Source organism: Amblyomma mixtum, chromosome 3 (assembly GCF_055824585.1).
Source record: "Amblyomma mixtum isolate Tamu chromosome 3, ASM5582458v1, whole genome shotgun sequence".
Classification (NCBI taxonomy): domain Eukaryota; kingdom Metazoa; phylum Arthropoda; class Arachnida; order Ixodida; family Ixodidae; genus Amblyomma; species Amblyomma mixtum.
The window spans coordinates 26182034-26206669 of NC_143014.1; the positions used below are offsets into that span (position 1 = coordinate 26182034).

The 24636-nt window shown below is 43.0% G+C and overlaps 1 protein-coding gene and 1 long non-coding RNA gene across 2 annotated transcripts; one reads left to right on the forward strand and one right to left on the reverse strand.

The window, feature by feature from the left end:
* Positions 1–1082: 1082 nt before the first annotated feature.
* Positions 1083–12822, reverse strand: LOC149349471 (uncharacterized). Its single transcript, XR_016290094.1, has 2 exons — positions 7071–12822; positions 1083–6874 (listed from the first exon to the last, which is right to left on the reverse strand). It is a non-coding gene; the product is annotated as an uncharacterized LOC149349471 (long non-coding RNA).
* Positions 12823–12900: 78 nt separating this feature from the next.
* On the forward strand, positions 12901–24636 carry LOC149349472 (clarin-3). The gene is made up of 3 exons (XM_089578436.1): positions 12901–13331; positions 13541–13729; positions 22504–24636. Exons 1-3 carry the CDS (start codon positions 13079–13081, stop codon positions 22773–22775), a joined length of 714 nt encoding a protein of 237 aa, XP_089434562.1. The 5' UTR covers positions 12901–13078; the 3' UTR covers positions 22776–24636.

Here is a 24636-nt window from a genome sequence, read left to right on the forward strand (position 1 = left end):
GCTCTATGAAACGTGTCTTGAATGACTGACAGTTGCACTCGATGCTAGCCTCTTTTTTTGGCTGCCTGTCAAAAGCGTAGGCATTTTGTTGCTGATCAAAGCAACACCACCAGTCTAATGGTTGTATAAGGGCCATGTTTTTTTTCATAAGACAGATCGTCTGCAGTGAACTTTCATTAATTCGAATTATTTGGCTGTTTTGGCACTTCATCAGTAACGCTCGCAGGAACGGCTGTGGTTTGAGTGTTCAGCTACTAAGCTGGAGTACCCGGGTTAGAACCCGGCTGCGGCAGCTGAGTTTCGATGGAGGCAAGAGGTGCCCACGTGCTGCGCAGTGTCAGTGCCCAAAGATCCCCAGGCGGTCGAAATTATTACGGAGCCCTCCACTACAGCACCTTTCTCTCTTGCTTCTTTCACTTCTTCTTTCCTTCATGGCATGGTTGAGGCAGTTACTGCACCATTTCCTTTCCTCAAAAACCACTAATATAAAACACAAGCCTGCACAAGAGTTGAAATCGCAAAAAAAACGAACAAGCAGCATTTATATTTCAGTTTATGTATGACTGGCATGCCCTCCAATTGTCTCTGACTTAGCAGCAGTCATTCAGGTGTTGAAACTGAAACAGCATGAGAAAAATATTCACTTAGAAATTATTCACCTGGCATAAGTGAATGCTACATTGTGACTCGTGCACACTATTGTCTTGTGCAAACGTCCAAAGAAACAAAGATCGCGTTCAAAAATTTGGTGTCTCTACTCCTTTAAAGGTTGCTGTCAGGCGAATTGGTGCATTTTTTGAATATGCAGAATGAAATGGGACAGGATGAGAAGCACACGTCCTTATTCTTTTCTTGTCCACATTTTCAGTGCTGTTATATTCTGCATTTATAACACGCTGTATATAACTTCCCTGTTTTGCATTGCAGTATGCAAGTTTAAACACTCAAGCTCATAAAAATAAAGTCCATCTGGCTTTGAAACAACCATTTTGTCGTGTGCTTTGCAGTGCCACAAAAGTGAAATGAAAGTAAGATGAACTGTGTGTCACCTGTGAAAAGGAACAAAGTGCAAGACGAAGGAATCCGACCAGACGTATTTGTCACTTTATTACATGGCTGTAGGCAGATGAACCACCAGAGATGTTAACAGTTTTTTTCTGTACCATTTTCAGGCCGGTTAGCAGGAGTGCCAGAAAAAACCATTGTGCACAACATCCGAGCAGGTACAAGTGAATCAAGCCCACGGATGCAACTTGTGACCACTAAGGACCTCCGTAACATTGCAGATAAGTTTAGGATTGGCAAAACAGAGCAGAGAGATGCAGACAATTTTAAGAGTGTTGAATTATGGGTCGAAGAAAGGAGGGCAGAAAATGAGTCGCCACTGTTGTATTACAGGAAGAAGGGTGACCCCAACAGTCATGATGGTGACTTTGAGCGAGCATTAATGACGTTCCCACAACGAGAGCTCCTTTATGAAATGGGGGCAGCGAAACTGTGCATTGACTCCACCCATGGCATAAATAAGTACTAATTCCAACTGACAACCCTGCTCACAATTTCTCAAGATGCCTTTGGTATCCCGTGTGCCTACTTGATTTCAAAAAGGGTGAACACGGGCACTGTGGTGAGGTTTTTCGAGGCCATCAAAGAAAAAACACAATACCATGTCAGGCATTTATGTCTGATGATGCCCCTGTTTATGGCAGTGCATGGGAGCAGGTGATGGGTCCCTTGAGGAGTCGACTGCTTTGCAGCTGGCAGGTGCTACACAACTGGAGCACGCACCTGAATACAGTCACAAACAAGGACTGCAGGAGTACAACAAGGTACATGCTGCACACACTGATGAAGTGGACAGATGAGACTGACTCTCAACAGTTGCTCCCTGCACTTCTTGGTATCCACTCCAAAGAGCATCAGCTTAATTGCCTTTGGCTTCGTCAGAAATTTTGAGAAAACATACGCAATGAGGGCATGTCAGTGGGCTTACTGCTATAGGCAGTACATTGGATTAACAAAAAATAATCACTTGGAGTCAATGCACAAGGCACTGAAGTACTCTCTCACTTTGGTGGCTAGGTAAATGGGTGATTGAATACATTAATCAAAGTACTCTTCAGTTTCACATCCGAGAAACTTTACAACAGGTGTCAAAGGAGGAGCAGACCACCGCAAATCTGCCCTATTTAGGAAGCATAAAGTGGGGATTGAGCTTTCTAAGTCCAGTACTGAGAGAGTGGGAGATGGCCAGTGGCATGTAAAGTCACAAAGTTTGGTGAACTTCAAGCACACAGTGGAAAGAACTAGCAAATCGTGCAGTGGCTGCGAGCTTCATAGTGAGCAGTGCAAGGCTTGCCACAACATGTACACATGTACGTGTTGACCATGCAACGCATGTGCACATGTGCAAGCACATGCATGCTGTTGCTATAATGGAGCTACACTCGTGCCAGATGCAGAGCAGCCAGAAAGTAGCATCTGACTGTGCTGGCGTTTGTAGGCCCTGCCAGCTGAAGATGGCAGATTTCAGGTGAGGGATTAGGATTGTGTTATGAGCTAGTTGGCGGGCTATTCTGACAAAGTGCTTTAGCATAGCAAGCTCAAGACACAGCAGGGAAGAGGAGTGCCATTTGCTAATTTTCTTGAAGCCCACATGGTCATGAGAAAGGTGCGCTATCATATCCCATATCAAGCAGCACCATTGAGGGTACACTACAGGCCTCTGGTATTTCTTTTCTAGTCATTCCTTTTTCCCGAAACTTTCCTCCTAGGAATGGAGAACTCATCCTGCCACGGCGCCTCAGTGGCTCTGGCGTTCTTAGACTGCTTACCCGAAGGCTGTGGGTTTGATCCGGCCATGGCGGCCACATTTCAGTGGAGGCAAAATACAAAGATGGCCATGTGCTGTGCAAAGTCAGCGTGCATTAAAGGGCCCCAGGTGGTGTAAATTAATCCAGAGACCTCCATTATGGTGTCCCTCATAGCCCATGTGTCGCTTCCGAATGTTAAACACGACAATTAAGAAATTGAGATATTTCAGGCCCCTCATTCCCTACTCAGAATCTGCTTGTGTGAGTACGCCCTCTCTGGCACTGCTCAACAGAGAACTTCCGACAATTGGCAAACATTTTTCATCTTTGGGAAATTAGTGCACTCATTTTCTTGTTCATACCTGCCTTGCATTCACTATAATTTTATTTCTTCGTCATCCCTGCTTGATTTCATTTTGTCTGCATGTGATGCACTCAGAGAGGCATGTGCTCTTCAATAAAATTAGTATGAAGTGTCACTCCATGCTGCATTCCTCTTCGTTGCGTCGTGCTGTCACAGTGCACCACCCTTTTAGGACATCTTGAGAAAAACAGCGCTTGCAGACAAAGGACCAGAACAAGAAGGGCACAAAAAAAAAACAGCGCAGTTGTGTGTCCTTCTCGTTCTGGTCCTTTGTCTGCAAGCGCTGTTTTTCTCAAGATGTACCGCAGCCAACTCGCCCAGCAACACACCTTGCCTTTTAGGACAGTTGACAATATGTGGTTCTACAGTTCTGCAATGCATATGAGAAAAAGTATTCTTGACAAAAGGCTAAGCCGTAGCTGTCATCTTGCACACTGAAAGCTGCAGCGCAAAACTACTATTCATCTTATTTTGCAAACAGAATACTGCTGCAACAGAAAAACAGTATTACTCATTTTTCAAAGCATTGCTGGTGCAATTTGTGACACGAACTTATATTGCCATGGTAGAAACAGCCGTGAATAAGCCTTCCCTCACATGATAAAGCACTTCATAAATGAACTTGCTTGGCTCTTACACAGTGTCTCTCCACCAGCCTTCCAAGCAATGAGCCTTCTGTTGTGTGATGGGAACACTGTGCCAATTTTGTTGCCTAGAAATTCTAAAATGCCCCTATTTGTCGAGAAGGCAGCTTAGATGAAACATATAGTGCCCAGTTAATGTCATTTCCTTTTTACTCATTAATGAAAAATGCTTCAAAACCCAACTGCAACGAAATTATAATTTGGCTAGAATGCCTGTTAATGTTCTGGGTGTGTCATAAAACTAATTGCAACAAAGTTTCATGCTTCTGAGAAAACTGACTCTGTTGCTACAAGTGTTTAAAAAGCTGTGTAGTAGACAATGTGGCATGTCCATATAGGCAGATACGGATACCCGAGTGCCATACGGCCTCATGTCTGGCCCATTGGGAATGAACAGATTAAGGACAGTGTAGAGTGAAAGGCTAGGGGCTAAAATGTGGCTTGGCCGTCATGGGTATGGTGCTGTGGCAAAGTTCTTAGGAATTTGTTTCAATCCTGCAGATGCTGATTTCTGTTTCCATTCCAGGTTTCTGTACACCATATTTACTTAAATAATGGATGCATTTGCATAATAAATGCTTTCCCTACATCAATCATCAAAATCTGGGGAAAGTTCAACTGACCACACCATGTTTTACACCATGTAATAAATGCACCAAACTTACCATTCTAATTTTTTCCCACAAGAAACTGCATCCATGATGCAAGTAACTGCGGTATTACAGGTTACAGAATGAAGCACTGTCAGCCGTATTATGTGGCCGCAAGACTGCCTGGCGCCATGTGAAGAGGAATGCTCCCAAGGCTCATCACATCACATTTACTCCAGTATCTAGATATGGCACCCGTTTCATCCTGCACGTCACATTCACCTCGGGCTGGTGATAGCCTGCCAGCTAGATTAAGAATGTCGCAAATAAAATGTCTACCTAACTGAAAACTGCGGTTGTATATATCGGAGATTTTTATTGACTTGTGGCAGTCTACCTGGACAGGTTATGGTAATGCAAGGCAGCCCATTATGCACAGCATATGAGTGCATAGGCGCCACAACTTCGCATCTTTTCTAAGGGTTCATGTTTTGCACTATTGGGTGTGACCCGACCCATCTCTCCACAATCCTCGCGTAATTAATAATAAAGTGCTCCTAATCCTTTTTTGACAGCCAAAATGTATTTTCCTAGGCATATTGGCAATCTGCAATTTGTATTTCTCCACAGATTTGGTACTTCTGAGAAGTTGGACGGTCATTTTTATAAATGATATATTTTTAATAAGCTAGCAGATACTATTCTTGATTTAAACATTTGCAGGCATATATACGCTGCCATTGTTTGCCTTGATAAATACCGTGTCCATTGTGTAATCATAGTACAAACACGTTAATTGATTCTAAAGGATGTTAATGCTGCTTAATTACGCCGTACAAGCCCAGCTGTGGCTTTGGAAAGCTGCCCTTCCTTGGACTCTGACATTAAATACAACTTGTACGTGGGAAAGACTAATCTTACTGTGAGTGTAACGACAAAATTAAACAAATTCCATTAGACGCTGGTATGATCCCGGCTGCGGCAGTTGCATTCCGATGGTGACACACTACAGGCCCAGATGCTGTGCGATGTCGGAGCACGTTAAGGGCCACTGTTGGTCGAAATTACTGGATCCCTCCACTGTGGCGCCCCTCGTAGCCTGAGTCGCTTTGGGACGTTAAACCCCATAAGCCAAAGTTAGCATTATGTTCCTGCCGGACCGAGCAGCCACTGACAGGGTAAGACTGTACGAATGGGTACCATCAATCACTACGTGACACCCCCACTCCACTCACCCGATGAAATCCCATCCATCAGTGACACATCCACTCTCTCCACCCTTCGACTCAGATTTTCAACCGCTTGCCAACCGCCTCCTCCCGCCCTCTCTTCTTCCCTCTTCCCTGCAATTTCGTGAAGGTGGATTTCACTCCCTCCACTCTGTCACCTGAGGCTTCAGACCGACGGATTATTCCAACATAGGGGGTTCTGATGCTGATGCACTAAAATGATATTTTTGAAAGGCAGCTACAGTTTGTTACATGTTAAGGAGAAGGGTACTCGCTGCACCATGCAAAATGCGAGATCATTCCCTGGTGTGCACACACTGCATCACAAGAGAAGTACATTTGGCACCTAAATTTAAATGTGCAGTATAGCGAGCAGTTAGCACCAGGTGCCATACACAGACACGAGCACAAAATGAACACGCTTATTACCAGGCCCTCTCTGTGCACCCTCCCTATACATAGTGCGAAGACTGCTTTTGAAGCTAAGGTTGGCCACATTACAAAGAAATAAAGACAGCATGAACATGAGAACCGGACACGCAGCACTGACAGAAATCTCGATAGTCGGTGCTGTGTGTCTGGTTCCCGTGTCGTCCCTTTCTGTTCGGCGACCAACTTTAACTAGAACAAACAACTTGCCCGAACCCTTGCTTTTGAAGCATTGCACATTGCATGCAGTAAGTAGCACACAGTACAATGCACAGACTGAGCCATGTGTGTTATTGTATCAGCAGTAAACCACGTGCAAAAAAAAAAATCGACAGCCAATAACTACAGTCAGTAAAGCGAAATTTGAGCGCAGCTCTTCACATATTTTAGTTTCGCAGTATGCTGAAGTAAACAATTCCAGAGAGCCACCTGCCCCGGCGAGAGGCAGTGATAGGTGACATTTCGCCCTGAGCACTTGGCTATCACATACTTTGTACACAAGTTCTGTCCCGCCTCATACGAACACCAAAACACTTTCTTGAATATCTTTTTCAATGAAGGCAAATACACTGGCTTACACAAACATCGAAATTACTTGCTATTACATCTTAATAAAGTGTTCAGTGTCACACTATTACGATGCTATATATCAATTTATGCATGCCAGCACATCATCTCTGGCTGCCAAAGATCTGACAAATCTTGCTTTTTGACAGTATGCGGGCACAGAGTCATTGATTGCACAGACCAAAATGACTATACCAGCAGAACGAGAACTCGGAGGATTACCTTAGAACTCATGTGCCTTTGAAAACATGTAGTGAACATGGCAACAATTTTATTTTTAAGGTGCGCCGCCCAGCGTACGCACATGCATGCGTTCAGTGCACTCTTTCTGCGCCATGAAGGACGACTCGGTCTCAAGAGCAGAAGTACACACTGCCAGTGCATTCCAGAACATTTAATTCAGATAGGTACTACATGAGACGTAAGCAACGTACCTATAGCGTTCGCACCGTGCAGCTTTATTGCTTCGCTCTGTCCCGAGCATTTCTCAGTCCACTGAGGTGGTTGCGAGCCACAGGTGGGTTAGTCTTGCGATTATTCTGCCGGCAATTGCTTCTCTCTGTGATCTAGCAGATCTACGCCACCTCGCACCCACAACAGTCGTCAACTGGTACTGTCGCCATTCGGTGTCCAGATCAGTGTCTTGAAGGATCGAAGGCGGGCTGGAAACGACATGCTGCAATGTTCTCCAACCCTTGCATCATGAGATAGTCAATGCGACGACATATCACAGCCCACACACTGCATCGTGATGATTATAACAAGAGTTATATGCACAGATATTTTCAGAATGAGCTGGAAACACCCAGATCAGGGACGCCAGTACTTGACGGCACGGGCTTGCGTCCTGCTCACTCACCTTTAGGGACGCATTGGAGGTAAACACGCATTCCATAGGCGGTCTACTGGTCACAAACAAAAAAGGGGCAAATTTAAAGAACTACACACGCCACAAACACGAGACACAGACGAATACTTCACTCGCAACAACCGCCGACCGCAATTCGAACGTACGTAAACAACCGCCATGTTGTTTTTTTTTTCTTTGCTAACTGACTGTAGAGGGCGCTGTAAGAGCGCTAACATCATCATCATCGCGCGTTCCCTCAAAGAAAAGTAAATACAAATAACCGAAACCAGCAATAAACTAGAAAAAAGCATTAAAAGTTAAAAATTGCAACATAAATAAGAAAGTAATTTATCAACGCACTCATTCAAAGGAAACGCCAATAAAATTGATTCACAAAAATAAAACAAAATATAAATATGCATGTTTTCTCCTCCTCGGTTTTGACTAAAGCTATGACGTGCGACTATTTTTTGGCAGTTTTCTAAATCGGGACGCCCAGTGCGACCATAAGAAAATTAAGGCAAGAAAACTGAAAACGTAACAGGGGCACTGAAGGGTCAACATTGCATCGTCAACAATATGCACGCTTTCTCTCTTGTTGCTCATCCCAAGCTTGAATGCATGTCAATTTGCTGTTTCAAAGCATAAAGGTCTTCTATCATTGTAGCAGATTGAACCAAACCAAATGTACTGCTATGAACAAAGCGGTCGCGTAACTTTCACTTATGCAGCTCACTCTCACATTATTTGCTATTTGAGTTTAGTTTTAATGACATGAAGCAACCACAAGTACCATTATAAAAGGTACTTTTCATCAGAGCACTTCGGATAGGCTAGAAGCCTTACTCCCAATAGTGTACAATAACGACATTCACACAAATCATGTGCGCAACAATGTTGAAACTGTGTGCGTCCACCTTACTTGAAACTGCAACGGATGCAAGACAGACAAAATTTTACCATTCAAAATCATACTGTGCCAAGGTATTGCTGCAATCTTGCCATTACAATCAAAAGGACTCATCAGCACATGCAAACATGAGAATTTTTTTCTTCACAGACATTTTGACACTACACTTAGTTCACTATATATGCAACTTCCATTTATTTACACGATGGACATGAATATTCACATGCACGCCAGTCTTAGCACGAGTGCCATGCGTACGTAATTGTTGATATGCATCCCGTCACATATTGTGTATTTGCACATACAAATACTCATGAAAACTCAACATGTGCTCAGCAATTACTGCAGCTTAAATGGTCAAGCACACAGAACACGTCAAAGTTATGGTATGGTATAGAATACGAGGTTTAATGTCCGAAGGCAACATGGGTTGTGAGGAACGCCATAGTGCAGCGCTACGGATTAATTTTGACCACATGGGGCTCTTTATCGAGCACTGATGTCACTCGGTACACAGGTGCCTAGCATTTCGCCTCCATTGACTGGCGGCTGCCGCAAATGGGATCGAACCCGTCCTTGGGATCAACAGTCGAGCACCCTAACCACTTAGCCATCACGGCGGGGCGACGGCTGACCACATTATGCGCAACCAAAAGTCCAGGTCTCTGCTTCATGTCTTACATGTTGCCTAGGTATCGTCTACTTTTACTACATTTGCAATCTAAAAATTAACGATAGACAACTTCCCTACTCCATCTAAATTACTATAATTGTCCCATGCCCTTCTTGGTTTGCTACACACTTGAGCTTATAATTTTTGGCCAGTTTTACCAAGGTGTCATACAAGTGTAACAGCTGCCACAGTATGAACCGTGGATTCTAAGAGAAAAAAGAACTCCCAAATTTTGCACTACTTTGAACAAAAATATTCAGCCAATATATGCTCAACAGGCATACACCAATAACATTTCTACCGCAAAACCAGGCACACACCGTACCGAGGGCCAGTAATAGAAGATCACTGGCCGCCGTGGTGCCTCAGAGGTTATGGTGCTTGGCTGTTGACCCGAAAGACGTGGGTTCGATCCCGGCTGCAGCGGTCGCATTTCGATGGAGGCGAAATTCTATAGACCCCTACAAAAATTTTATTAGTCACCCCTTGTCATGCTAATATGCAGGTACCAATTATTTCTGTAACATACCTCTTATCATTTCTGCAATACCCGCTACTAGGTCTTCAAGAAAATAATAAACTGAAATAATAAACTGAAATGTAGCAAAGAGCTGATGGTTGTCTTTTCATAGTACATTCTTCACAGCAGCTCTGCTTCTGAAAGGAACACCTCATTCCTAGTGAACTCAACTAGTTTTCTTCCATTTTAATCAACATGAGGTCAGAGTACTCCAGTAACACTCTGATTCCTAATATGCTACACAAAGGTCTGCCACAAATATGTCATGGACTGCAACTCCTCTCTTTAATGGAGTCGAGAAACCAAATTTTTGGATGCACATTTCTCTTTACAGTGATGCACTAGACAATGCTGTACACAAGCTACCATGTGGATCTTAACTTTGTCAGCTAAATAATTTACATTTTTTTTTCTCGTGTCATTTGGTTTCGGTTTTTAACAGCCGAATGACTGCTCTGAGGTCAGATACACGTTCAGGTCACATGAGGCATGCAAAAAGAGATATAATCCTTGCCTGTTCACTTTATGTGACTCCAACTCTTAGACAGGTTTGTGTACGAGTTGATGCAAATAAAAACGAACAAAGCTGCAACAATACTGCAGTCATCAAATGCCTCACATGACCTGAACACATCCTTGACATCACAGTCGTCGTTCGATTGTTTAAGCTAAAGCAGTGTGAGAGAAAAAATGCAATTATATATATATTGCCTCTTGTTGTCACAATGCATGCAGCTGTCTAATCTTTCTAAAGTACTGCGCATCATTCTAACCGAAAGAAACAACTAAAATTTTGTTGTCTCTACTCCTTTAATACCTACTGGGCCTTGACAATATAAAAAGCACCTAAACATATCAGCGAACTGAGCTGCCAACCTTCGAAAATGTATCCACAAGCTCTTTTCACATTGTGCTTTTAAATATGTTGCCTCATACTCGTGACATACATATGTTCTGACTGTGCACATTACAAAAACAGTAATTCAGGAACCAGCAGACCCACCCATTCAGCAGCATGGCAAGCGAAGAATTAAAATTAGAATGCAGCTAGAAAGAAAAGGCACACAGCTTATTCAGACCTTCTAATTTGAACACTTCAAACTTATGTGGCCAACTGTAAATGTTTCCTTACTGAAATCCCACACCCCTTTAGACATTTGCCATAAACCAGAGAAAAATTTGTCAAAATGCTTCCCTCTAAAAGGAATAACCAAATATAAGTAGACAAGCCATGTTTACATTTCATGCATTTTTAAGATCTTCACTGTATGCAGAGAAGCATATCACATGCATGGCGTGTTGATGTTTGGTTTATGCTGCTTCTTCACTTTATATTGAAAGGTCATGGCAACTCTTCTTTTTGTGTGTGTGTCCATTGCCCCACAGAGCTGCCATCTATGGAGCAAGCTTATTTGCATTTAAAGGTCGCCTGCCTATAGTCACTGCTGAGTCCACACAAAACAAACTTTCCCCTCAAAACTGGCAACGTGCAGTAAAAGCAGGCGTGCAATTAATGTGACACCTCATACACTTCGTAATGATGCAGTGGCCTACATAAGGCCAAGCCAGCATGCTATTCATGTATGCACACAAATTATATTCACTTATACAATGCTAATGTCAAAAAGAAACCATTCTAGCTATAAATGCTAGCACAAAGTTAATGCAGCGCATTACGGCATGCATGGCATCCAACGTCCCTGTACAACATACTTTTACTAATAAGGCTAAAACAGTGCACCTGCACAAGGATGAAGGAAGATGAGACAAGACACAGCAGCTTCCTTATGCAGGTGTGCTGTTTTCGCCTTATTATGTCATACAACTTGCCCATCAGTCTAACTGCTGCAACAGAAAAAACAGCTGTGAAATTTGGAATCCATTCATGGCGTCTAGAAATTGAAGCTCAGAAAGTGCAAGAAACTGATAATCCGGAGTGTTTACGTTTCTCTCCGTGTTAAGTTTTACTTACCATGCAATAACCCAACATCGTTTCCAAACAAACTCAAGGGCCACACTGGCTACGCAGATGCTGAAAGCCTAAGTCAAGCCTCCCACTTCATCACAAACCACTACAGGAATGACAGAGCAAGCAAAACAAGTTTCGGCCTTGGCTAGCTTTATTCCAATGCTGGACGTTACAAGAAATACACCAAGAACCACACGTTCTACTTAATGAGTATAAAAACACTTCACCAAATAGATAAAAGAAAAGCAGCTTTCTAGATATTCAAAGGTTCGGTGGTGTGACCATACTACGACATTCGCTAAACGCCTATCAGTGAAGAAAGCGGCGTACGGATCATAGTTCATGTCTCTGCGCAACATGGGTGTCAACGCGAAGTAATCCATTACAGCTTGGCTAGTTGGTGGGTAGACACTGCAGGCATATTAAACATTAAGACAGATGATGTGTTGTCCTTTCAAAGGCTAGCGTAGTACGTCCAGTCCGCCTTCCTTCCGTATTTTAATTTTTTTTTAGCATAGCTTGTCGCCGGTGGGCACACATGCAGGTATCAGTACGTACAGGTCAGAATCAGTTACGCGCAACACAAGGAAACATAATTTTCGACACTCATCCAATGCTTCAAACCATTGCCTCCTTCTAGAGGAGGCAATGTTCAAACACGAGATACAATACCGAAAGGTGCCGAAGAGAACTGAAGTGACCTCAAATTCAGTCAAGCACCGCCTTGCAAAACGTCGCTAGGGGCTTCCGATATCATACCACGGCTGGAACAGGTCGCACTGCAAACTTGCATAATAAAGACCACACTAGGGCACTGGGGCACAAGTCCGGACGTTAGCGTGGTCAATATTACTCGCCATTGCACTAACCTTTCATGACTTTCACGCTACTCCACACGTCAATGCACCGCGCGGTTGTTGTTGTTGTTGTCCTCTAAATAATGGCGCGTACCCACTGCGGGGGATTGCCCAAGACCACGACCGGCTTTATTACTCGTAAAGCCGGTCGTGCCCAAGACACAGGCGGCAACGGTAAACAGCCATCGCAGCCATGTCAACAAACCACCGTGGCGTTGGTCACCGTGGCAACCGTGGAGACGCCAGCGACCTAGAAACTATGGCTAGGGACGTTTCAAAAATTTGCGACGCCATTTTTACCCAATTTTGCAACAAAAAGTACCCAGAAATGTACCTAAACAAACGCCATTTTGAAATGACGTCATTAAAAGTCACGTGACATGAGGATCGTCTTCCTCCATTTAGCCTTACGCTCGCTACCGTCCTCTTTGGGGGAAGAGAAAGAGAAAGGGTTTGGCGAGAGGTTGTGGCTCACGCGGCAGGCAATGGCTCTGGACATGGTGCATGGTTCTGACGTTTTGAGAATGGCCGCTGCGGCCGCTGCTGTGGTTTTGCGTTGAGTTGCGATGGAAGTTCGTTGAGTTGTGTTATCGCCTGTTGCTCGCGCTAGCTGTAGAATGATCTGATATTAACTGCACTTGTGTTATCCAGAGGCTAGAGGTGATGGATCTTGTGCAACGGGTGTTTACATTCCTTACATTTTTTGTCTGTTGCGGCTGTTTAGCATTCCTGACAGTATCGCTCGCTACACAGGAGTGGATCGAAGCGAAGCCAGTCATGTTAGTTTACGTGAGCAACGATTCTTTACATTTAGCTGAAAATGAGGGCAAGTTCCGAGGAGAAGTGTCTTTTGGGCTATTCCATGGGAAAAAGACACTCAATTACGGACTTGGCCCCAGGCACTCGACATTTAGTGGTGAGTGTTTTGACAGATACTAAGCCTATTTCCTCATTCATTGGACTGTGATGTCAAGCTTCAGGGTCTGGGGACTGTCCCCCTGTAGATTTCATTTCGTGTAGTACTGATCGCTGATTTTCGCATGATTGACGTTTCGTATCATGTCGTGTGTTTCGTGCGAAGCGGTTCATTGTCTGCTCTTTTCTTTTTTTTTTTGCATTGTCCAGTCAAAGATGAACTTCAGAAGAACCCAGCTCTTATGATCTTTGGCCTGTGGCTTGTGACGGTGCTGGGAATTTCCTTGGCTGTCCTGTTCGGTCTCGTGAGCTGCATCTTTGCAATCGTTAACTCTGTGATGACGCCTGTGGAGACTATCACAGGAAGAACCGGCCTATACCTTTGGAATACTGTCGGAGGTTGGTGGCAGGGTCCCTAATATTACTGGGTTTCTCGGTTGTTCTACATGATTTTATATCGCGGTTAGATTGAATTCTACAGGCATTTAAATTTGTCAAATGTTGGAGAAGACTGAAAGGGGCTCGACTGCAGGCTGCATTTAGTGCGAATTGCGCCGGTAGGTACTGAATTAGAAGCAGGTTATACTGAGCCTCAGATCTGCCTGTTAACGTGGTGAAAATTTTAGTCTGTTAAATAACAGCAAAAATCGTTGCTTTACTTCTGTGGATACACGGGGAGCGAATGTTATGTCTAGATGGCTGATAAGTTTTGGATGGATAACGGAGGACTTTTGGTGCAGTGTGCTTAGTGTGGATGGACCCCTTCAATGTGGACCAGCGGTTAGAGCCTCAGGCTGCTGTTCCATATTGTTGGTTCAGTTCCTAGACAGAGGAGCAGCGTCTTTTGATTCTCAAATGTGGAGTATTAGGCGTGTATGGATTTAGGTGTAATTATGAAAAGAATTCTGCCTTGCCCTTTCATTATTGTTTAATTTTTGCGCTTTTTCAGCCGCATAATATAAAAACAAGTTAGTGTCGTTTTTTTCTGTTGCTTTATTGTAACTGTTGGGGCATGTCTTATTTGTGGTACAGTTAAAAAAAATTTGGTCTGTAAGATCTTGCATGCACTAATCTATTTTTGAATGCGTGCAGTATCTATTTTTGAATCTCCATAGCAGGCCTATTATTGCACTTTCAAAAGTAAGTCCCCTTACTATTTTTGGCAAAAAATTTTCTGGTCATGTGACACCCCTTTGAATTTTCCAGACGAGTGAAAAACTAGGTCTCATTAAATTTACTTGTGCTTGAAATTTTTTTTTTACTGATGTTGACGCGTTGTACTTTAGTATCAGCCAAGAATAAACCACCAGCAGAATATGCTTTATATATATTTTGGGCCTCTATATTAGCCTATAGACAAGCGTCAGGCCGTGACGTCACGGAGATATGGCGGTGCTGGAGTCAGCAGTGACTTTAGTTGTGTAGGCAAAAGCCGGTACCGTGTGCCTTGGGTATGCCACGCTTGAGCGTTTTTGAATGCATTTTGCAATATTCCGGCAAGTTGTGGTGCGAGTGGTTGAACCGCAATGCTGAAGAAAGGCAGTGGCACAAGTTTCCACAAGTTTATCGCATTTAGAATATGGGCCAAAGCGATGCGCAGCGGCTGTGGAGCGGGAAAAGTTTGACGACGGATCCTGCGCTGCTAGTATTGCATTTCTCCATCGAAATGTGATAGTTTGCGTCTCTTAATCCGCATGGTTGCTCTTCAGTCGCGCGGCGAACAGTGCAACAATCAACGTCTGCAGCTTGTTCATGTTCTGTCGGGCTCTCATTATGAGAAGTCTGGACGCGACATTCCATGTGGGTGTGCCCGTAAATTGAACGCAGGGGACCGTTTTCAGGTGGCAATCACCCGCACTACATCCTGGGCATCTCTTCGCACTAAAAAGAAAAAAAAAACATCTGCGGCCACTCGCCTTCAGCATTCAGCGGGACACTCAGCGGACATTTGAAGTAGCACTGTAGTCCGGTAGTAGGAATATACGACGTGTAATTTTTTCTTGATTTTCGCTTCCACGAGCTTCAACATGTACGTTTTTTCACCACCTATCCTAGAAAACGATTAAACATCGCTAAGGTATTGGCAAAATCATGCAGTGTTATTTCCCATATTACCTGAATTTTACAATTGCTGGTCAGGCAGAACCTGGCGAAAACAGCAAATACCGGACCAAAAACCAGTTATCAAGCTGAATAAGGCCTGCAAGCAGAATGACTTAAAATATTTAGCTCTACAGAGCAAACGTAACTTCGTTGTAGTTCGAGGTAAACTTCTATCCATTCGCCTGTGCACCTCTCTAAAGCCAAGCGAATAAAAAAGCATTTTTTCAGACATTACCAGTGAAGATCGCATTTTCATGACTCATTCAAAGTAACTGCATGGCTTCAGTGTCCAGTAGTGCTCGGCGTTCTCCGCACTGAAGTGGCTAGACAAGAGCAGGCACATCACAAAGGTTCGTCATGGGGAAAAGCTGCCTCGCGTCGTGCATCCCGTCGTCCTTCTTCTTGCACTTAGCGATCGGGTATGCTGTATCGCCCCAAATGTTGAGACTGCAGACTTGTATACCTTGTGCTTTCTAGGTTTCATTTAATAAGTCATCCTAGTCGACCGCCATAGCCGCGCCGTTGCTGCCAAATATAGGAGCGCAGAAGGAAGCCTATGCAGCGCTTTGCCATATAACTCCGTCTGGCGAACAGGTTGAAGAAGTGCTGAACTGCTCTCTGGTCACCAACAGAAATGTTTCTAACCACAAGCGACGTGCACGCTTTGAAATATGTGCGTACGCGAGTTGGTTTCGAAGGCAGCATTGCTTGTTGCGGGGTGGGCATGCTATGTTTTTGCCTACACCCCGCGTCGCTGCCGACCGCAGTGCCACCTTTATTTACAAACATGACGCTTGTCTATAGAGTAGCATTTTTGCTGTGTTTTCAGAAAATACACGGTACATTTGTGAAAAGTGTAAAACGCTTCAAATGTCTTCGACAAGTGCTATTTAGTAGCAAAAATGTTTGAACTCTAATAGAGCAGAAGTTAGTGAAAAAATTCTGAAGTTGCAAAAAAGTGCGATTTTCCACGTACTCAGTCCCAAATTCCATACTGAGGTGGTCCCAAGTGAAAATACAAAATGCAGCTGATTACATAACCGGTATGATTGTAATGACGTGATTTTTATCGCAGCAATTTTTGTTCCCAGCGAGAATTAAATTTTTTAAGTTTAACGCCAACACGGTCGGTGATTGTTGTTCTGTAATGCCCCTGCACTGCACAACATGGTGACAGTGCAGCTCAAAATTCTAATCTGGTGTGTACTCACATGTTCAGATATCAGTTGTTCATGCTCCCACACCCTGATTATAGCTGACATCAGTGCTTCTCATGTGCTGTGTTTACACGGCAGTGGTGTGCTTGGTGTCAAGTGAATCTGGCACCCGGCGCAGTGTCTCGCCAGCCCTCTGCTCTGACTTCTCTTGTTCCCTCCCATGTCTCGCCCACAGCTGACATATTTGCCGGGCTTCCGAAATATGTAACATAAAAGAACAAGTGATCCCAAATGCAGAAGAAATGCTTTTTGCCATACTAGGGGAGCACACAGTGCAGCATGGTTCTGAGGCCTGTTGTTCGCAGCACGGAGTAATATTACAAAGCAAAACAGCGCGCACTTCACAAAGGACACAGAAAGGGAAGACGAGACACTGGCGCTACCAGTGCCTCGTCTTCCCTTTCTGTGTCCTTTGTGAAGTGTGCGCTGTTCTGCTTCGTGATGAACAACCAACTAGCTCGAGATGTGTTATGTTATTCAAGAGTAATAATAAAATTTGGTCTGTGCTACAGGTTCAGTCATAGTCAATACGAATGTCGTCCCAGTAAATATGAAAGAGATAATCCGATCATCATGAGTCTTTTTTCATGAAATAATAAATTTGAAGCCCACTCTCTGAAACAGTATCATAGTTGATGGATACAGATAATGCACAGAAGTAGCGACACGTCTGGTTAATGCGACGACTCTCTAGGGATGTGAACCAACAGTCTTCCTCAATGCTCAAAGTACAGGGTCTATTCTGAAAGTAGTAGGGCTCATTTTTTTAAATAAAATTCATTCATGAGAGAAGTAAAAACGATTAGAATTTTTCAAAGTAGCACCCTTCCGCACCTACACGCTGCTGCTAATGAGTTTCCCAGTTTTCGTATGCCTCCAGGAACGCCTGGACTAGAATGCTGTTTAGCTCCCTCGTCACAGCCTGTTGAACCGCCTCTACCGATCCGTGATGTTTCCCCTTGAGCGTCGATTTTATTCTCGGGAATAGAGGAATAGAAAAAAGTCTGGCGGGGCCAAGTCGGGGCTTTAGGGGGGCTGAGGCAGCGTTGCCGCCTTGTGCTGGGCAAAAAAACGGGGCCCTCATTCATGTGATGAAGAAGATCCTGGCAGATCGCTTTCCGGTTGGCCTTTTGCTCCTCTGACAACACTCCCGGCACCAACTTCGCGTACACTTTCCTCATGGCTAAGTTTTCTGTCACGATCTCAAAAACTTGGGTTTGAGGAATGCTCAAGTCATCAGCAATCATTCTGATACTCATCCTACAATCACTGTCCAGTAAATGTTTCACTCGCTACACATTTTCGTTGGTCTTGCTGGTCGAAGGGCGTCCGGAGCGGTCGTCTTCCACTCTTTCCTTACCTTCTCGAAGCAGCTTGCGCCACTCAAAAAACACCTGGTCTACCCATGGCAGCGTCACCATAGGCCTCCTTAATCATGCCGCGAGTCTCTCTGCCCGTTTTACCGAGATTTGCACAAAATTTGGTCGCATATCGCTGTACCGGTAAACGCTCCACGATTCTGCGTGACGAGACGTTTTGACAGGGGTTCACAGTACAAGTGACCTGCTCTCTTTAACGGCGGAGAGCCTACTGGCGATTTTCCCCAGCATTCCCAATATCCCCCTTCAACGATCCTGCACGCGCAGACCGCCTCTCGTCCGCCCGTTCGCCCAGGAAAAAACCAGTCCTGCTACTTTCAGAACAGACCTTGTATGCATCTACAGTCAATTTGTGCCATTATCAGAGGGCTGCTTCGGAGCTACCTAAGGCGGTGTGTGTAACACAGCTTTGGTGGCAACACAACCTCTCTTTACTGTGCCATGTTTATTCAGCTGATGAAATTAAACCAATATGCCGTTAGTCACTGCTAAGTCGACCGATATTAATCTTTTCTGCAGGCCCACTATGTTTCATTGCAGAAAGCCTGCAGACTGTTCTTCTCTGTTAAGTAACTGCTGCAGCGCACTTATCATGAGAAGTGGGATAAAATAACTTCTTATTGTAATATAAAGGCAGAAAAAGTTTTGTTGTACAAACGCGCGAACACGGCGACTGCATTCGATTACTTTACACAACCCCGCGGGACAAGACCAAGAGAGTATACTGATGTTGAACCGACAGTTCGCTTAATCAGGAAGGAAGCAACACGCTTCTGCAGCTCTCAGGGTCCACTTCAAAAGCAGAGCAAATAACAACTGGCGTGTGCCTCTTAGGTATTGGCTGGACATTTCAGTTTTAATTTTTCGAAAATTTGGCAGACTTTTTTCGGTTTGTATTTCAGGATGCTACTTTGGTTTTTTTTTTCGGCAACTATTTTCGATAAATGAAATACTGAATTTTTTCAGTGATTTAATTCAGCAGTTCTGTTTGGCCAAAAGTCATTTAAAGTCTATCTCAGTATTTTTATCATCCTGAGCAATGTATCTAACAGTAATTAACATGCAGATGGTAATACTTGGAGCTGTGCTTGTAGAAAAAATTCTACCTTCATTAAAAGAGTAACTCAAGTTAAATGAGATGACCAGTAGACAAAAACAGAAGTGTAAGTTTACTACTAACATGGTATAGTTGGGTTGTCATGCTGCGTTCAGCACGAAGGCGGGGCATCACATGGCATATGTGTCGATGGCAACGATGGAACTGCTGCTCAGTCGTCGCGGTAGCAAAGAGATACTTTTTCGTGACGCTGATTTACATTTTTGTGTCAATGTCGTATATGCATTTGATTAACCTAACTAACCAACTAACTGCTCTAAGCAGGTAATGATAGTGAAGAAACAGTGCCTAGCTAGAAGGTGAGGCGATGATGCTTCCCGGTCTGTAGAGGCGTGTAAGCCATAGAGCAGTCACTCAAATCGCATGACTGCATTGCCTATCCTGCAATACCGTTGTCATATTATGCCCCAGGTTTCCCTACTTAGTTAAATTTCAACTTTAAGTGAGTGTAACTGGCATTAGGCAGCCAGCTAGCTATGTTTTTTCAAGCCAGAAATACTGACCTTTTTCGGTCAAAACCGAATTTTGAAAAGTGGATTCGGCATAAATTTGTAGTTTTTTTATTTTTTGGTTTAGACCGAATAGCTCAACCCTTACTCTTAGGCACTGGCGAGAGCGTGCCATGCAGTGCAGTCGCATTACTGGGCAACAAACTTCCGCTGGTGAAGGTGTTGAACATCAAAAAAAATTTTCTCGCCTAAAAAAATTTTCTCGCCTAAAAAAATATTACTGGGATAAAAATTGCTGAGTGTCATTACAATCATGTTAGATATGTAATGAGCTGCATTTTGTACTTTTATTATGGAGTTCCAAAGCTGAATATTGCAAACAAGTTTTTGCGAATTCAGTTTCTTTTTTTTATTAGCTTGGCCTGTTCTGTTTAAAGGACTGTAGACACCCAATTTTATTGCGCGTTCTCTTCTGTAGAACGATGCATTAGACATTAGAATACATGGATTACCATGTGATATTTGCCTACAACCGCTAAATAGTTTATAACGGAATTTATTCTGTCATGCTTTTTCGGTTTCATTGACCGCACGACGACTGTGGCTTCAAGTTGATGTTTTGGTCACGTGATCCACTAGAAAACCTGTAATATTATCGCTGATATATAGTTTTAATTTACTACAACATTTAATCCAGCCTCTATCAAGACCTGCAATGACAAAAAAATGATCTCTCAGCAATTATATAGCCAATTTTTTGTGCCTCGTGACCTAAACACCAACTACGCGTCACGGTCATTAGACTGATGAAACCAAAACAGCGTCAAGAAGAAATTCAGTTATACATTTAGCAGTGGTACATGATTGCCACTAGGTGCTCCATGTAACAAATGTCTAACACATCGTTTGATAGAAGAAAACACGCAAGCAGAAATTTGGTGTCGATAGACCTCTAAGGGCAAGCATTTTTGCCAAACAGTGCATGTTTCAGAGAGGCGATTAACCATTTCATATTGCTTGCAATGTTGCATACATTTTCTGAAAACAAAAAAAAAATTGTAAATTGCTACTTTTTGGGCTAATATAAAGAATTTAAAATATCAAAGCATTTTTTGCTGGCACTTAGTTCTTGGATATTACTATATTATTGGATATTAAATTGATTGGTTTATTGGTTTATTAGGGTTTAATGTCCCAAAGCAACTCTGGCTATGAAAGACGCCGTGGTGAAGGGCTCCACAGTTAAAAAAAAACTTTGAGCGTGGACAAAGAAAAACTAATTTTGGTAATTTTTCTAAATGAGACCTAGTTTTTCACTTGTCTCAAAAATTCGAAGGGTATGACATCACAGGAGAATTTTTATTCCCCAAAAATATTGGGGGTAATTGCTTTCAATGATGTGATAAAGAGTGACAAATTTTCTAGAAGAAATCAGGGAGGGTCGAGTGCAAAGCCTGGTGTGTTTGGCACGGAATGACCCGGCTCTGAAATTATTGTGGCGACAAATGGCGCCCACGGAATGAACGCATATGGCATAAGTGTGCATACTTAAAACTGCGAGAAAAAAATTCCGAGGAACACTAAAGCTCCTCTCTAAGGATATAATGCGATAGTGTTAATGGGTCCCAAGGGGCCGTGGGTTCTCTTTGCATGTAAATTTGCAGGCACAGACACTGTTGTTTATTTTTATTTTTTAAATTTATTTCCCACAAGGCACTCGAGGCCTCCCTTTAACCAAGTCGAAATAACATTTCTCAGTGGTCGAGGGATGGCTCGCCCAGCTCACGACCAAATGGTCAGCGATTCATGTCCCTGCTGAAACCCCATTTTTCTGTTTAGCGCATTTGCTTTCCTTTTTTTTTTTCAGAGCCAGTGCATAATGGTGGTGGAATGTCGTGACCCTGTATACCAATGAGGAATTGGTGTAGAGATGTCATCTCCGTTGTTCTATAATTGTTGTATGAGGTATTTAAATTGCCCATGCGAGGTCATGTGGGTGTGACATCACAGCCCTCTCGACCAATCCTGATTTTCTCGATTTGCCAACAACTGTGGTGGCTTCTCTGCTGAACGGGGCCCTTAACGCTATCACGTTACTACTGCATCCTTGTGCGACTGTGCCTGTACACAAGCGTCTTATTAAATTGGGGTGAGACTTCAGAAGTAGTAATAAAATATTTTGTTGCAAAGGCATGATCAAAGCAGTGTGAATGAAACTTTGCACAAGTAATGCACAGAAGTAGTAGTTTTAATAAGAGAAGCTTAAAATTTGGTAGAAAATTTTTTCAATCTTGCTTTTAATTTTTTTTTTTACATTTGTACTTTTTATTAGAAATGGCTCGAAAGAGTGCTAACATTAGCTGCTGTTCTGAAGGACATCTATGTTACAGAAGTGGAACTAGAACTATAAACCTACTGGTAAAACTACATTTTCTAGAATATTTTTGTTTTCACTCAGTGAATTCATCAGTGAAATGAAGAAAAATTCTTTTAAAAAAATTTTTCTTGCAGGCTTATCATTCTAGTTTCAGTTCAGTAACGTAAACCTGCCTGCCTTTCAACACTGATATTTTCTGCACTTTTCTTTTGAGGCACTTTCGAGGAAAAGGTACAAATGTTTTGAAAACAAAAATAAGTTATAAATATTATAATCTTTTTGTCAAATTTTATACTTTTTGCCACTACTACATCTGCACATCATTTGGGCCAAGTTTCATTAATGTTCATTAGAGCATTGGTTCAAAATATTTTATTTCTGCTACTTCTAAAGTCTCGCCCCACCTTGAAACCCAGCAGGTACTCTGACAAAGAGCACTGGGCATGACAGGGCTGTTATTCTTGGACAAGATTAATATGGTGTGCTCCTAAATGCACTGTCCCTGTTTTGACAGCTGCCATGACTTTGCAGGTCTGTTTTGCCTGGTTGCCATCATTGCCTGGGTGGTGCAGTTCTACCTCAAGTTGAGTCATAACATCATGACTCAGGATGAGCAGAAGGATAAGTGGACCTCGGAAGGACGGGCCTCACTGGGCTACAGCTTCTATTTTTTGGTGGTAGCTCTTGTGCTCTTCTCCCTGAATGTCTGCATATTGGTGGTGGCCAGTCTTCAGCCGTGGGGCTGGAAGAAGCCTAAGCACATTACCCCCAAGAATCCCGAAGGGGTCATCATGCTGTACTGATTGGCACTCTTGCCGATTTCACTGGAAAGTGCCTGGCACTACAGTTGAATGTGCAGTGAAACATCCATAGACACCACACCCTGTTCCTCTGTGACAAGGAAATGGTCTGCTGTTTAATCTTTTGTTGCTACCTAAACAAAAAGCTAATCACAAGACAAAGTTGCAAGTGCAAGGATCTTGATGCATCTAACAGAGTAAACATTAAAATGTTGATTTAATTTCCTGTAGTTGCACAGGCCATGGGCTGTTGTTGGCAGCTGCTATTATTATTTTTTTTTAAAGTCATATTCTACTTTAGAGGTAGCAGCATTCTCATTCAAAGCTGAATTCAGTTTGACTGTGAAAGCTGATATAGCTTTGGTTCAGCCGTATAGCCCTGCATGCTGCTATGGTATCTATGGTGCCAGCCATGACTTTTAAGTACTTAGTGAATGATTTAACTTAATGCGATTTAATTTAATTCTATTCAATGGCTGCCATGGCAGGTGAAAAAGTGGAGAGGCAATACCTCTCTGGTTAGGGTTGAGGTAATAGAGAGCCCCAGACGGTGGCTGCTGTGGAAGGAGGAAAGTACAACCTGAGGGTGGTTCTGTGGCAGAATGCAGGGCTACAAGGCTAAACTAAAGCTTCAGCAGCTGTGACTGATTCACGCGCTAAGCCACTAAGCCTAGCACTACAAATGTTTTTTATTTAGCGCATCAAAAACTTCCATCTCATTGATGCAGTTCCTAATGCAAGTGCTTCTAAGATGCTAGCTGGCTATTCAGAACATCTACTGAGAGTTACTACCCTGCTATGCTCTCAGCATAAAATTCTTGCTTTGAATGATCCTGCACACTCGAAAATAATTGTTCCCTTGGAGAGCAGTTTGCTGGTTCTTTCTGGTTACAGCAGTAGTAATATGATAGGTCTATCAGCCAGCTTGAACAGTTGTCAAAGGCACAGAATTGCTGAACACCTGTAACGGTTTGGCTCATGTGGTGTTTAAAGACCGTTGTCAGATATGTACGAAAGCTAGCTGCGCAGTCTGACTGCCCGCATGGAAAAAGTATACAATACCTTATGCTTTTAGCATGAAGTAAATGGGAATCTGCTGTGTCTAGTTTGCCAAGTGCCTTTTTTTTTGCACTTCATAAAAGCTGCAAGCAAGCATCATCTTATTATGTGGGTAGTGGGCTCATTGGGACTGCTATCAGGTGAATCTCATAAGAATGTTTTTCGTCTAGTTACTCACTAGAGAGCTTTTCAATATTTAATTGCCTTTGCATCAAGAAACAGCTTCTTAGCAAAGATGGAGATGTCTTTACTATTTCTGCTACACCAGAGTTAGGGCATTCCAACCTGCTTCGAAGAGTCATCCAGCAGTGTTTGTACAGGAGCATTGGTTCATTATCAGGAGCGAAGGCTTGAGCTTGCATTGGTATCTGATTGCTGGGGTAGTTAATTGGCATCTTAGGGTGCGATATCTACATTGAAGCCTCATAATGCAAACGCTTGTGAGTACAGTGTTGTACTGGACACTTACTAATATTGTTATATTGTGTGTGAATGTCCGTCCGTCCAAGTGGAGTTGATCTTCACAACAGAGCTTCCAGAGCACATAAGCAGCTTGTTCTAATGGCATTTCTTCAGACACTTACTTTTAAGAGTACACTTTTTATACCTTTATATAAGATGAAATTCCACCAGACAAAGGTGCCATTTTTGTGCTTGTACATTTCATCTCGCCTATTTAAGCATACTAACTGTTGTCTTTATATTGGAGGCTCATATTTTTTTTTACTGCTGAATTTTATAGTATTTTGATGCTGACAGATTTTCGTATTTATATGCAAAATAAATTTGTACATTTTGCATAAAA

Excerpts from the sequence above, each read along its gene's own strand:
- LOC149349472 (XM_089578436.1), top strand. The coding sequence starts at position 13,079 with ATGGATCTTGTGCAACGGGTGTTTACATTCCTTACATTTTTTGTCTGT. Across the intron at positions 13,332-13,540 it reads CAGGCACTCGACATTTAGTG|TCAAAGATGAACTTCAGAAG; the intron begins GTGAGTGTTTTG and ends TGCATTGTCCAG. Across the intron at positions 13,730-22,503 it reads CCTTTGGAATACTGTCGGAG|GTCTGTTTTGCCTGGTTGCC; the intron begins GTTGGTGGCAGG and ends ATGACTTTGCAG.